Genomic DNA, 16230 nt, shown 5'->3' with positions numbered 1-16230 from the left:
TCATTTCTCTTTCTGACCTATGGTTTGCAACTTACTTTACTTCATTTTATTTTTAGTGCCTTGCTGTTACATGAGGTCTCAATGCTGCCTTCTCCAGTTAAAGAACTAAGTGCATGTCCCAGAGTAAAGCCTTCTATAGGGCAGAGTGATGGAAGGTCACCTGACTGTTCAGCATGCAAAACTTATGCAGTTTCCCATTTGTGGTGGAAGTAAAATTTCTTTCGAAGAATGAGTGATATTGTACCTCATGGTACGCAATCTAACATTCTGGAGAATGAGGTTGGCAGGAAGTAATCTGCCTTTTAAATTCCAAAGAACTAATATTGTCTGTTACTTCAGTGAACTTTCTAAACTAGTTTCCTTGCATTTTCAGAATAGTGAAGCAAAAAACCTCTTTCTTTACAGACACACTTCAGCATATCCATGACTTGTTCAACAAATCAACTGTAATACAGTATTTGAAATCAGATAAGTATTTTAGATAGTCACCAAATTATATGTCAAGTTACACAGATACTAACCTCAAGTAGTTTGGCTGAAGTTCAGTCATCTGAAGTTGTCTTGAGCCTCCTTTGCAAAGCCCTGAAATGTCCTGGTACAATGCAGCAAGATGCTAATACACCAGCAAAAAAAAATCCAGAAGTATTAGACATTGTGGTCAGACCTGCATGTTTCCACCAATTAAGAGAATTGCCTGTGGTTTGAAATGTTGAATTGTCTGTCTCCTTATTTATACTGTATTTACACTTTTCTTTTTTCTTTACAGGTTAGCAATTTGAAGAAAATTTTAAAAGGGATTCTCGATTACTATCATGAGGTGAGTTGATTTTACTTAATAACTACTTCTTGTTTTAGAAAAGTTTAGAAATAATCACCATAAATAGAACATTTTTGATTTTTAGTGTTTTCTGTCTTATCTGTATAATAAAGGAGGACTGATTATCAAAAGCTTCTCAGGTCCTCTGGTATGTGCACTGGTGATTGAACCCAATGTGGGAGTCACAGTTCTTGCACTATTCACAGTTTCGAGTTGTCTGATTAGAGTCACTCAATTGCTGTAGCCACTGTGATTTTGCTGTTTTCTAATTTCCTGCTCAACTTGCACAGGTGCTGTTTTTTTGAAATGAAAGATCAGAATACAGGGTGCCACTGTGGCCTGTCCAGTGCCATATTCTCCCAGTCATCAGTGAGGTTGTTTTTCATGGTTTCTTTGTACCGATTCTTCAGCCCATCATAGGAACACTTGCCATTTTTAAGTTCAGTTGACAGATGTCAGATTGTAAAACTTCACGAATGTGTGGAAGTAAATGGATACTTCTGCTGTTAGATCCCTTGTGGCACCATCGAATATAACAAAAAATAGACCAAATAAGCCTGCATTGTTTTATGCTGTTTCAGGTTCTAGGCATTTCATACAGGTTCCCATGTGAACATTCTACCAAGTGTGTTGCTGTGCGGTCATCATATGATGTTGACACGTGCATTTGGGCATCCAAAGTTTTTTTTTGTCCATTCTCTGGACGTGGGTGTTGCTGTCCAGGCCGGCATTTATATCCCATACCTAGTTGCCTGGAGTAGATAGTAGTCGGTATTCTCCTTGAACCGCTGCAGTCCGTGTGGTGAAGGTCTTATTCTTTGTAGTGGTCTGTCTGTCTCTCTCTTTCTATTTTTTTCTCTTTATCCACCCATACCCCTCAGCAGCTTTCCATTGAGTTTATATTGCCATTCTTTGTTACTCCTCCCAAAATGCATTACGCCACACTTCTTTGCATTAACTTGCAGAAAGTGGATCCATCACTGACCCTAGGGTACACCACTCCCAACTCTTATCCAATCCAAATAACACCCATTAAACCTAACCCTTCATTTCCTGTTTGTCAGTCAGTTTTCTTTCCATGCAGCTACATTTCCTCTTGTATCATAGGCCTCAATATTTGTATCAAGCTTCCCGTGAAACACTTTATTGCATGCCTTCTGAAAATCCATATCCATATCTGACATTAGACTAATTGGTCTATAGCTAAGCGATTTATCCTTCTTTCCAAACAGTTTCTGGAAAACCAGATGAAATAAAAATAAAACTTCACTTGTAAAATAATCTGGTAAGAAGTAATCAGGGAAATCAATATTGTTTTGACAAGGAGCTATTCTCAATTACAGACCTTTAGACTTGTATGTTCAGCTTTAATCCTTTACTAAAATGCACAGAACTGAATTTAAGTTGAACTTAAATTTTTTTTCCCATTTTACCTTCTTGCATGAATGTTGAATTCATGTGTTACTGCCATGTACATGTTCTGTTTGCTCTTAAAATGACATAGCCTAGTGTTTTTTCTATATTTTTCTCTCCTAAAAATTCCTTGCAAAGAATAATAATTTGGATCTCTTCTCTGCTCGCTCACGGTACAACTAAGATGAAATTTCACTATGTCTGTTATGTGAGGCCAAACGGAAACATACCTGAAAACAACCCAATACTGCAACTGATTTGGCACAATCTCAAAATATTGAGAATTTAGAGAATTTAAACAACAAAAATTTAAAACATCAGACGTTGTACCTGAATTAATGATTTATAGGTTGGCATTGTAACAGCCACAAATAAAAATTCAAATTTTGAGGTCTTCATTATGTTTTAATTTTTCCCACAAATAAATTATTCTTTCCATGGCTAATTGATCCTGAGCAACTTTATGAATACAACCACTGTGGGTTCCTTTGCACCATAAACATTTCAACAATGTCACATTATGTCACAACCAACTCCAGAAAGAATTAAAAAGAATACAATTCTGTGAAGATTAGTGGCAGGTCAGAAGATTGGACAGAATATAAAAAAACAGCAAAGAATGACTAAAACAATAATAAGGAGGGAGAAATTAGAGTACGAGAGAAAGCTAGCTAGAAATATAATAACAGATAGTAAAAGTTTCTACAGGTATTTAAAAAAGGAAAAGAGTAAGTAAAGTGAACGTTGGTCCTCTCTAGAGTGAGTCTGAGGAATTAATAATGGAGAATAAGGAAATGGCAGATGAATTGAACAGATATTTTGCTTCCGTCTTCACTGTAGAGGATACAAAAAAGATGCCAGAAATAATTGTGAATCAAGAGATGAAAGAGAGGGAGGAACTTGGAACTTAAAACATTTACAATCACCAGGGAAAAAAATATTAGAACTAAAAGCTGACAAGTCCCCAGGTCCTGACGGACTTTATCGTAGAGTCTTAAAAGAAGTGGCTGCAGAGATAGTAGATGCATTGGTATTAATTTTCCAAAATTCCCTCAATTCTGGAAAGGTCCCATCAGATTGGAAAATAGCAAATGTAACTCCTCTATTCAAGAAAGGAAGAAGTCAGAAAGCAGGGAACTACAGGCCATTTAGCTTAACATCTGTCATTAGGGAAAATGCTAGAATCTAATTAAGGAGGTCATAGCAGGACACTTAGAAAATCTCAATGGAATCAGGTAGAGTCAACACAGCTTTGTGAAAGGGAAATTGTGTTTGACTAATTTATTAGAGTTCTTTGAGGAAGTAACAAGCAATGTGGATAAAGGGGATCCTGTGGATGTGGTGTACTTGGACTTCCGGAAGGCTTTTGACAAAGTGCCACATCAAAGGCTACTATACAAAATAAGAGCACATGGTGTAGGGGGTAACATATTAGCATGGATAAAGGATTGGTTAGCTAACAGGAAACAAAGAGTAGGCATAAATGGGTCATTTTCAGGTTGGCAAGATGTAACGAGTTGAGTGCCACAGGGATCAGTGCTGGGGCCTCAACTATTTACAATCTATATCAATGACTTGGATGAAGGGACCGAATGTATGGTTGCTAAATTTGCCGATGACACAAAGGTAGGTAGGAAAGTTAGTTGTGAAGAGGACAGAAGGAGTCTGCAAAGTGATATAGATAGGTTAAGTGACTGAGCAAAAATTTGGCAGATGGAGTATAATGTGGGAAAATGTGAACTTGTCCACTTTGGCAGGAGGAATAGAAAAGCAGTATATTATTTAAATGAAGAGAGATTGCAGAACTCTGAGGTACAGAGGGATCTGGGTGTCCTAGTACATGAATCACAAAAAGTTAGTATGCAGACACAGCAAGTGATTAGGAAGGCAAATGGAATGTCACTTATTGCAAGGGGAATGGAACGTAAAAGTAGGGATGTTTTGCTACAGTTGTACAGGGCACTGATGAGACCACATCCAGAATACTGTGTGCAGTTTTGGTCTCCTTATTTAAGAAAGGACATAATTGCTTTAGAGGTGGTTTGGAGAAGGTTCACTCGACTGATTCCTGGGATGAGGAGATTATCTTATGAGGAAAAGATGGACAAGTTGGGCCTGTATACATTGGAGTTTAGAAGAATGAGAGGTGATCTTATTGAAACATATAAAATCCTGAGGGGACTTGAAGGGGTAGATGCTGAGAGGATGTTTCCCCTTGTGGGAGAGACTAGAACCAGGGGCCACAGTTTAAAAATAAGTGTTCTCCCATTTAAAACAGAGAAGAGGAGAAATTTTTTCTCTGAGGGTCGTGAGTGTGGAACGCCCTTTCCCAGAGAGCGGTGGAGGCAGGATCATTGAATATTTTTAAGGCTGAGTTAGATAGATTCCTGATTAACAAGGGAGTCAAAGGATACAGTAGGTTGACGGGAAACTAGGGTTGAGGTCATGATCAGATCAGCCATGATCTTATCAAATAGCAGAGCAGGCTTGAGGGACCGAATGGCCTACTCCTGCTCTTAATTCGTATGTAAGAAATAAGCCAATTTGGAATGCACTGTGCAATATGCGTTCCAGTATATCCTCTCTTCTAGTGATGATGTGGAGATGCCGGTGATGGACTGGGGTTGACAATTGTAAACAATTTTACAACACCAAGTTATAGTCCAACAATTTTATTTGAAATTCACAAGCTTTCGGAGGCTTCCTCCTTCCTCAGGTGAACATTCACCTGAGGAAGGAGGAAGCACAACATTCACCTGAGGAAGGAGGAAGCCTCCGAAAGCTTGTGAATTTCAAATAAAATTGTTGGACTATAACTTGGTGTTGTAAAATTGTTTACAACTCTCTTCTAGTGTCCTCTGTATGTAAGATCAACAATTATGTACACAAGGCTGGAGTTGTATTAATATGGATAACATATTACGTGGAACATTTTTTGATGTTGGTGCATTCCGATGCCTGTAGGAATTCTACTTCCATACAGCTGGTGTAAATGGTATTGCTGCATTTTATTTTAATCTGTTTACAGGTCCTGGGACAACAGATTACTGACTTTCCTCTACCAGATGTTAATTTGATAGGAGAGCACTCTGATGCAGCAGAACTTGGACGAATGCTACAGCTCATTCTTGGCTGTGCTGTCAACTGTGAGCAGAAACAAGGTAAAGCTGGACAGATTACATGATCATTTCCTGTTTGCGGGACCTTTCTGTGTATAAGTTGGACATTTTGTTTACCGACATCACAACAGCACATCAAAAAGTAATTCTTGGTTGTGAAGTGTTTTGGGATGTCCTGAGGATATGATGATGTGCTATATAAATGCAAGTTCTTTCTTCAGACTACTTTGAATATACATAGAACGTACAGCATGGAAACAGGCCATTCGGCCCAACAGGTCCATGCCGGAGTTTATGCACCACACAAGCCTCCTCCCTCCCTACTTGATCATACCCTATCAGCAAATCCTTCTATTCCTTTCTAACTCATGTGTTTATCTAGCTTCCCCTTAAATACACCTATACTTGTCACCTCAACTACTCCTTGTGGTAGTGAGTTCCACATTCTAACTACTCTCAAGATATCCTCCCAAGCACCCCTGCCAGCTGCTCGCTCCACACAGGAAAGTTTGAAAACCAGCAGCCTAAATTATGTGCTCCAGTCATTTTATTGTCATGAAAGTATTGTTCATGATTGTAAGTTGTCATATCAAAAAAGCACAGGAAATTTAATATTTAAAATCTGAAGATTTATTTTCAAGGAAGGCATTTCTCTTCTCTTCCCTGCTGGTTGCTTGTTTCTTCAGTTCTACTCCTTCTGCAAGATCCAGAATTGTAGATGTAACCACTTCAATGCATAATACATTATACAGCAATTCCTTGGGCTCAACTACATTGGAAAAAGCTTCCTTACTAAATCTGTAGCACATAATTTAATTGTACATTACCTTATGTGGTCTTTAGATAATTAGCAAATATTTTCCTTGATTATTTTTCAGAACAAATACAAACTATCATGATGATGGAAGAGTCTGTTCAGCACGTTGTCATGGCAGCCATTCAGGAGGTAGGTTGTATATGCATGTCCCCTTTTAAGTTATCATTAAGTGCCTCATTTTGCCATGCTCCCTACTTTTGCTACCTGTACAGCTACTGTCTATTATAGAGTCATAGAGTTATACAGCACAGATAGAGGCCCTTCGGCCCATCGTGTCCGCGCCGGCCATCAGCCCTGTCTACTCTAATCCCATATTCCAGCATTTGGTCCGTAGCCTTGTATGCTATGGCATTTCAAGTGCTCATCCAAATGCTTCTTGAATGTTGTGAGGGTTCCTGCCTCCACAACCCTTTCAGGCAGTGAGTTCCAGACTCCAACCACCCTCTGGGTGAAAAAGTTCTTTCTCAAATCCCCTCTAAACCTCCCGCCTTTTACCTTGAATCTATGTCCCCTTGTTATAGAACCCTCAACAAAGGGAAAAAGCTCCTTAGTATCCATCCTATCTGTGCCCCTCATAATTTTGTACACCTCAATCATGTCCCCCCTCAGCCTCCTCTGCTCCAAGGAAAACAAACCCAATCTTCCCAGTCTCTCTTCATAGCTGAAGCGCTCCAGCCCTGGTAACATCCTGGTGAATCTCCTCTGCACCCTCTCCAAAGCGATCACATCCTTCCTGTAGTGTGGCGACCAGAACTGCACACAGTACTCCAGCTGTGGCCTAACCAGTGTTTTATACAGCTCCATCATAACCTCCTTGCTCTTATATTCTATGCCTCGGCTAATAAAGGCAAGTATCCCATATGCCTTCTTTACCACCTTATCTACCTGTTCCGCCGCCTTCAGGGATCTGTGAACTTGCACACCAAGATCCCTCTGACCCTCTGTCTTGCCTAGGGTCCTCCCATTCATTGTGTATTCCCTTGCCTTGTTAGTCCCTCCAAAGTGCATCACCTCGCACTTTTCCGGGTTAAATTCCATTCGCCGCTGTTCCGCCCATCTGACCAACCCATCTATATCGTCCTGCAGACTGAGGCTATCCTCCTCGCTATTTACCACCCTACCAATTTTTGTATCATCAGCGAACTTACTGATCATACCTTTTACATTCATATCCAAGTCATTAATGTAGACCACAAACAGCAAGGGACCCAGCACCGATCCCTGTGGTACCCCACTGGCCACAGGCTTCCAGTCACAAAAACAACCTTCGACCATCACCCTCTGCCTTCTGCCACTAAGCCAGTTTTGTATCCAAAGTGCCAAGGCACCCTGGATTCCATGGGCTCGTACCTTCTTGACCAGTCTCCTGTGGGGGACTTTATCGAAGGCCTTACTGAAATCCATGTATACCACATCCACTGCGTTACCCTCATCCACACGCCTAGTCACCCCCTCAAAAAATTCAATCAAATTAGTCAGACATGATCTTCCCTTGACAAAGCCATGTTGACTATCCCTGATTAATCCTTGCTTCTCCAAGTGGAGACTAATTTTGTCCTTCAGAATTTTTTCCAATAATTTTCCTACCACTGATGTTAGGCTCACTGGCCTGTAGTTCCCCGGTTTTTCCCTACTCCCCTTCTTGAATAATGGTATTACATTAGCGGTTCTCCAGTCCTCTGGCACATCCCCTGTGGCCAGAGAGGTTCTGAATATATGTGTTAGAGCCCCCGCAATCTCCTCCTTTGCCTCACACAGTAGCCTGGGATACATTTCGTCCGGGCCTGGGGATTTATCCATTTTTAGGCCTGCTAAAACCGCCAATACCTCCTCCCGCTCGATGTTAATATGTTCGAGTATATCACAGTCCCCCTGCCGTATTTCTATGTCTACATCGTCCTTCTCCATAGTGAAAACAGATGCAAAAAATTAATTTAGAACCCCTCCTACATCTGCCGGCTCCACACACACATTGCCATTTTTGTCCCTAATGGGCCCTATTTTTTCCCTAGTCATCCTCTTACCCTTAATATACTTATAAAACATCTTAGGATTTTCCTTTATTTTGCTCGCCAGTGTTATTTCATGGCCCCTCCTTGATCTCCTAATTTCTTTTTTAAGTATCCCCCTGCACTTTTTGTACTCCTCTAGGGCTTCCTCCGTCTTTAGCCTTTTGTATCTGCCAAAAGCCCTCCTTTTTTTCCTAATCCATTCTCGTATATCCCCTGACATCCAAGGTTCCCTGGAGTTCTTGGAACCACCCTTGACCTTTACGGGAACATGTTGCCATTGTATGGTCTCAATCTCCCTTCTGAAAGACTCCCATTGCTCCGATGCGGATTTTCCTACAAGCAGCTGATCCCAGTCCATTTTGGCCAGATCCTGCCTTATCCTATTAAAATCGGCCTTCCCCCAATTTAGAACCTTTATTTCCGGCCCCTCCCTGTCCTTTTCCATGACCACCTTAAATCTCACTGAATTATGGTCACTGTCACCAAAGTGCTCACCTACTAGCACTTCTTCCACTTGGCCGGACTCATTCCCTAGAATTAGGTCCAGTACCGCCCCCTCTCTTGTAGGACTTTCTACATGCTGGCTCAAAAAGCTCTCCTGGATGCACGTTAAGAATTTTGTACCCTCTAAGCCTTTTACACTCTGAGTATCCCAGTTAATATTGGGGAAGTTGAAATCCCCCACTATTATTACCCTATTATTTGCACAATTTTCTGAGATTTGCCTACATATCTGTTCCTCTATCTCCCCCTGACTGTTTGGGGGCCTATAGTACACTCCCATCAAAGTGCTTGCCCCCTTTTTGTTTTTAAGCTCCACCCATATGGCCTCATTAGAGGAACCTGCTAATATATCATCCCTCCTTATGGCAGTAATTGATTCTTTAATTAATATTGCGACCCCCCCTCCTCTTATACCTCCCCCTCTGTCTCGCCTGAAGATTCTGTACCCCGGAATATTGAGCTGCCAGTCTTGCCCCTCCCTCTTTTTTTATTGTTAACCACCCGGCAGTGTGCTTCTACAGCATGGAATTAATGCTGGCAGCTTCTCCTTCATTGAGATGGAGAATTATGCTGCAGTTTTTTTTTCTCAAATCATGAATTCACAAAATTTGTTCTGTTGAAGGCAGGTAAATTTAAATGCCACTCAAGGCTATGTTTTTAGCTATAGAGTCTTTGCTGTTTTAACACACCAGAAGATGCACTGTCTGATGAAGGTTAGAAAGGATTGAACTCTCTTAACTCTCATGCTAGCAGTGCCCCCAACCTTTCAAAACTGCCATCACACCAACCCCTTCATAAAATCCACCCTAAACCCCTCTGTCCTTGCAAATACAGCATATCTCTAATCTCCTCTTTCTCTCAAGTGCTTGAAAGTGTTGTCATCTCACAGACCCAAGCTTATCTCTCCTGCAACTTCCTGTTTGAATCCCTTCAAACAGATTTCCACCGTCTCAAGGCATCAAAACAGATCTAACCAAAGTCATGAGCAACATTCTCTGACTATGATGCATTAACCCTCCCATCCTCCGTGACATTTCTTTAGCCTTTGATGTGGTCAACCACATCATCATCCTCCAATGCCTCTCTTCCATTGTCCAGCTCAGATGGGGAGCACTCACTTAGTTCCCCTCTTAATTATTCATTTGTAGCCAAAGCATCTCTAGCAATGGTTTCTCTTCTCACCCCCATGCCATCCTTGGCCCCCACTTAGCGAAATCATCCACAGACGTGGGCTCACCTTCCACGCAAACATTGATATCATCAGGCTGAACCAGACTATTCGCAATCTCCCTGTCCTCTTCAACCCTGAGTTTAGCTTCCAACCGCATATCATCTCCGTCACAAAGACCGCCTACTTCACTGTCCCTAACATCGCCTGCCTCCGCTTTATCTCAACCCATCTGTCACTGAGACCTTCATGCAAGCCTTTGTTACCTCCAGACTCAATTACTTCAATGCTCTCTTGGCCATCCTTCCGTCTTCCACCCTCCGTAAGCTTCATATCATTCAAAACTCTGCTGCCCATATCCTATCCCACACCACATCCTACTTGCCTGTTGCTCCAGTCCTCACTGACCTACATTGGCTCCTGCGCAAAGCCTCAGATTTCACATTCATATCCTTGCGTTTAAATCCTTCCAAGGCCTCAAGCCTCCCTATCTTCATACGCTTTAGTGATACAACTCCTCCCCTCCCCCCACCCCTGCAAAATTATCTGGTCCTGTGACTCTGGTGACTTGTGCAACCCTCCTCTTTGCCCCACCATTTGGCAGCTGTGCCTTTAGTTACCTAGACTCCATGCTCTACTGTTCCCTCCATAAACTTCTCCACCTCCCTCCCCTCCTTTGACTCTTCAAAATCTACTTGTTTGGTCCTAGCTTTTAGTCACCTCTCCTAATTACAACCTTTGTCTCAGCGGAGGTTGTGGAACGTTGATTTTGATCTCTAACCTTGATTGAGGCTTGTGAATTTTATATTTGTGTCCTCTCGTCTTATGTTCTTTGTCCAAGTTGAATAGCTTGTTTACTTCAGCCTTCTTATTTTAAGGAAATACTATTGGGAACGGTTTGGGACCTCATTTTTATTTGCACTTGATTGATCAATTTACTTAGTTTTTCACACCGATTAATTCACATTTTGTGTTTACAGCTCATGAGTAAAGAAACTCCAGCGTCAGTTGGAAATGATGCTTATCTGGACCTTGATCGCCAGGTATGAGCATAGGAAAAGGAGTAGGCCTTTCAGCCCCTCAAGCCTGTTTCGCCATTCAGTTAGATCATGGCTGATCTGTACCTCAACTCTATTTACCCGCCTTTGTTCGATATCCCTTAATACCCTTACCTATTAAATCTATCGCTCTGTCTTGAAAACTTCAGTTGATCCAGCATCTACCGTCTTTTGGGGAGTGAGTTCCAGATTTCCACCACCTTTTGTGAAAGTGATTCCTGATTTCACTCCTAAATGGCATAGCTCTAATTTTAACATTGTGCCTCCTTGTTCTGAATTCCACCACCAGAGGAAATAGTTACTCTGTATTTACCCTTTTGAACCCCTTAATCATTTTAAATACCTTGATCAGACTGCCCCTCAACTTTCTAAACTCAAGGGTATACAAACCAAGTTTACGCAACCTGCCCTTATAATGTACCTCTTCTAAGCCCTGATATTATTCCAGTGAATCTGCGTTGTACCCCTTCTTAGGCCAATATATCTTTCCGGAGATTTGTTGCTCAAAACTAATGCAGTACTCCAGATGGAGTCTGACCAACGATCTGTACTGTACTGAAGCATCACTTCCTCACTTTTGAATTCCAATATTTGAGATAAAGGCCAACACTCCATTAGTCTTTTTGATTACTTTTTGTATCTGTACACTAGCTTTCAGTGATTTTTCTACATGGTCACCTAAATCCCTTTGCTCCTCCACAGCTCCTAGTCTCCCACCATTAAGAAAATATTCCAATTTGTCTTTCTCAGATCCAAAGTGGATGACTTCACACTTCTCCACATTGAACACCATTTGCTACAGTTTTACCCACTCACTTATTCTCATTCCCATCCACACAACTTACTATGTCTCCTAATTTAGTGTCATTTGCAAACTTGGATATACAGCTCTCTATTCCATCATCCAAGTCATTAATATATATGATGAAAAGCTGAGGCCCCAGTACAGATCCCTGTGGAACACTACTTGCCACATCCCGCCAATCAGAGAACATTCCCTTTATCCTTACTCTTTGCCTCCTACCTCCCAACTAATTACGGACCTATGTCACAAGGTTACCTCCAATTTTGTGGGCTCTCATTTTTGCTAATAATCTCTTGTGCAGTAGCTTATCAAATGCCTTCTGCAACTCCATTTAGACAACATCCATAGACCAGTCTGACTTTCAATGTATGCAAAATGCTGTAAGAAGTCTTGAAAGAATTAATGATGAACCACCTGTAAAAATATAGAACTATAGGAGGGAACCAGCATGGCTTTATGGGACGGAGACCATATCTGATGAACCTCTTGGAATTCTTTGAGGGGATGACAAACCTTGTGGACGGGGAACTTGGTGGATGCCTATTTAGAATTCAGCAAAGTTTTTGATACGGTGCCATGTAGGACGTTGGTCCACAAAGCTGAAAGACACTGTATAGATGGAGTGCTTCTGAAATGGATCAAAAATTGGCTGAAACAAAGAAAGCACAAGGTTGGTTGTACGAGGAGCTGGATTGGCATTGGGTTTGTCGGGTTCGATGCTGGGGTCATTGCCATTTACGATGTACATAAAAAACCTGGAAGTGAAGACAAAAGCAAAACTCCAATTTTCAGATGATACTAAACTGGCCGTGATTGCAAACAAACTGGAACGGAATGATCAAATATAGAAGGACCTGGATAGGTTATGTGACGAGTCCAAGATATTATTTAATGTGGACAAATGCCAAGTCCTATGATAGGAAAGGATAATAAACAGAGGCAATATAAGCTAAATTGCTGCAACAATTAGCAAAATGTCTGGCAGCAGAAAAAAGACCAAGTAGAATCTTGGGTTGTATAACCAGAGTGACGGAGCATAAATCTTGGGAATCGATTGAGTTTTTACAGATCCCTGGTCCAGCCCACTTGGAATACTTTGTATAATTCTGGCCATAGAGAAATGTGTCCATGCATTGTAGAAGGCACAATGATGTGTAAATTGATAACTGGGAATAGGCAGCTGAGTCATGAGGAGGGGCTGTCCAGGGTGAGCTTATACAAATGTTCAAAATCCTAAAGAGCTTCGACAACATTAACGTTCATATGTTTAACATAGTCAAAGATTCTACAGCAAGAGGATGTAGCCCCAAACTTAGAGTGAAAGTGAAAAGGCCATTTAAATTTAACTAATTTATGCAGATGGTGAATGTACGGAATGGATTGTTAAGGAAGACAATGAGGCCTGATTGCATTAGCAAATTCAAAAGAGAGTTGGATAAATATCTGGAGAAAGGGATAAATACCTGGAGAAAACTTTGATAGATAAGTATGAGAAGTATTGTGGGATACAATACTTCCTAAACACTGGACTAATCAAATGGAGCGCAGTGGTCTTTTCCAACCAATGAATAACCAGCACAAAAGCAACCAATCAAATCCCTTAAAGAAAAAAACTCCTTTTAGTGGCCACTTAAATTACCATATTCCCTAAAATCAAAATTGATGTCATAATAAACAGAATTTAATTCTGAAATAATCCAATATTGCAAATTACTCCCAACAACTTTACCTTGCATGAGCTTCCCCTCTCTTGGATTTCAACCAGGTGTCAGTCTTGTGTACTGAATACTCTTGCCTCTGAGTCAGAAGGTTGTGGGTTTAAGTCTCACTCCAGAACCTTGAGCACATAATGTAAGCTGACACTTCAGTGCTGTACTGAGGGAGGTGACGTCTTTTGGATGCCCTCTCAGTTGGACCTAAAAGATCCCATGGCACTATTTGAAGAAGAGCTGGTGTGCGCTCCTGGGTGCCCTGGGCAATATTTATCCCTCAACCAATCGCTAAAAAAAATTATCTGGTCATCATCATTGCTTTCTTTCCTTCTAGCGGATGATAAGACTGAGGCCCAAAAGAGAGGAAATTCATGCATGGAGAAGTTGTTAGAGGGATTTGTAATATTTTTCAAGCATACAGAAACTCATCGGTGTGTCACCTGTGCACATGTGCTATCAATCTCTGCATCATGGTGTTTAAACAAGACCCTTTTCATTTAATTTGTATTCTTTCCTAGTTGAAGAAAACCACTGAAGAGCTAAATGAAGCTTTGGCTGCCAAGGAGGAGATTTCACAAAGGTGCCATGAACTGGATATGCAGGTATATTTGCATCACTCAGTCAATCTTCTAATTTGACTTTGCTCCCGAGTTGTTAGCTTCTTAAATGAGACCTGTTTTAGCATTGTATCTAAGTAAACCCATAGTTCTCAAGGACTACAGCAGTTCAAGAAGGTGACCCACCACCACTTTCTCAGGGCAACTTGGGGTGGGCAATAAATGTGGCCTTGCTAGCGTCACCTACGCCCTGAGAACAAATTTTTAAAAGTCCACCTTCAGTGTAGTGACCGAGTGTTCAAAATTTTACAAAAACTACTATCTGGATTTAACAGTTAAAGACAATGGATGGTGTTCCAAGCTTGCTTGAAAGTATAGGCCATTGCCAAGTTTCACACTATTTTGGTTTCTTGTGCTCCAAGAGGTTGACTGAATGAGATGCTGATAATTTTTGCTGAAAGAAGATAAAGGAGTTGGTTTGGCCTTAGCAGGAGTTCAGTGCTGAGATAGTAAGAGCAAGTGGGTAAGTGAGAGTTTTTTCTGATTAAGTCCAGAATTGCTCGTAACAAAAGTTAAGAGCATAGTGGCAGGATTAGGAGCTAGGCTAGTGATGTGTGTGACATAAAAATAGAAAATGCTGGAGAAGCTCAGCAAGTCATGTTTCTCTAGCATTTTCTATTTTTATTTCAGATTTCCAGCATCCGCAATATTTTGCTTTTGATGTGTGTGACATACCTGTTGTCAGAATTCTGGATCTGCAAAGTATTCAGGTGAAGTATCTATGTATTAAGTATCAGAAAGTTGCTTGAGCAGAGGAATGCTGACTTCAAGGATTAGCGGGCCACATTCCACAAGATATATGGGATATTAAAGCCATAGAGATGGTGTAGCATAGATTCACCAGAGTAATGTCAGGAATGGATAACTATAGTTATTGTTTTATATCCTCCCCTATCACTGAGTGAGGAAAGAGGTTAGGAGAAATTTCTTTAAAGAGAAGGTTGTTGGAGTGTGGAATGCTTTGTCATAAGGGAATGGCTGAGGCAGAAACAACTGTATGTTTTAAGGGAAAATTGGATAGAGGAGTGGAGTGGGCAGATAGGTGGTGGATAGAACTATAGAAGTTTATAAAATGGAAGAAGACCATTTAGCTCATTGTATCATTCAAAGCAGGAAAATACAACATAGCACATTTTGAGAAAAAGCATTGTGATAGGAAATGTACCCTAAGCGGTGAGATCCTTAACTGGGTGGAAGAAGAGTGATTAAGAGTAGAAATGCACACATCTTTAAAAGTGGGGAGAGTACAGACTGAAAAGGCTACAAGTGAAAATTAGATTCTGGATTTTATGCATGGGCATTGAATATAAAAGAAGGGAATGTTGTTGAGTATGTTCAAGATATTGGTTAGGCCATATTTGGAGTACTGCACACAGTTCTATGCATCCCATTATAGGAAGGGTACCAGAGTCATGGAAGAAGTACAGTGAAGGTTGACTGGAATGATGAAAGTAATTAGAGGTTTTGGTTATGGAAAAAGGCTTCAATAATTAGCACCATTTTCACTGGGAGGTTAAATGTGGATTTAATGGAGATTTTGAGAGTTGAAGATTGTTTCCATAGGTTGGCAAATCAGTAACAAGGTGTCGTAGATAAGGATTATCACTGGAAGACCAAGGAGGGGAAGTTATAAGAATTTTTTTTCACACTGGGTTATTAGTGGGGAGGATGCTTTACCACAAGTAGCTATTGAGGCAGAGACTGCAAATCATTTAAAAGGGAATTGAATAGGTATTTGATTGGAACGATATAAAAGGAAACAGGGAGAGTACAGAAAATTGGGCTTAGAATTGAGGGCTCCACTTGAAGCGCTAGCACTGGTATAGGCTTCATGGGCCAAATGAACTTCTATAACTGCAGTTTTCATGATTCCTATTTGATGAAATGAAGAGTGTTCGATTACATACCTTCTGGGCATGGTTGTCATTATACTTTAATGGAAATCTAATTTGCATATACAAAGCTGGGATTCACATGTGCAAGAGCATTAAATACATTGTAGCAGAAGTCTGAGTTGCAGCATGGGACGTACAAGAGGCATTGGGTGAGTGAGGATCAGAGGCAAAGCAGGGAAGGAGCAAAGGTCAGAAGCAACAGTATGGACTACACAGGCAAGAAAGTTAGTCAATACCATTATCCGTTTTCACAAATGAATGAAATCCCTGGATTCAGATGCTGTCTCCTGATG

General features: G+C 40.9%; 1 protein-coding gene across 2 annotated transcripts in view; it reads left to right on the top strand.

The window, feature by feature from the left end:
* hook3 (hook microtubule-tethering protein 3) overlaps positions 1-16230 on the top strand; it is a 106678-nt gene that overhangs the window by 29477 nt on the left and 60971 nt on the right. For both annotated transcript variants that reach the window (XM_067994353.1, XM_067994354.1), the window contains exons 4-8: positions 767-817; positions 5259-5391; positions 6228-6295; positions 10831-10893; positions 13944-14027. In XM_067994353.1, coding sequence (XP_067850454.1) covers positions 767-817; positions 5259-5391; positions 6228-6295; positions 10831-10893; positions 13944-14027 — 399 coding nt within the window. The remainder of the gene's footprint in view (positions 1-766; positions 818-5258; positions 5392-6227; positions 6296-10830; positions 10894-13943; positions 14028-16230) is intronic.

This window comes from Heptranchias perlo, chromosome 1 (genome assembly GCF_035084215.1).
Source record: "Heptranchias perlo isolate sHepPer1 chromosome 1, sHepPer1.hap1, whole genome shotgun sequence".
In the NCBI taxonomy this organism is placed as follows: domain Eukaryota; kingdom Metazoa; phylum Chordata; class Chondrichthyes; order Hexanchiformes; family Hexanchidae; genus Heptranchias; species Heptranchias perlo.
This window is presented reverse-complemented; position numbering and strand designations above follow the sequence as displayed.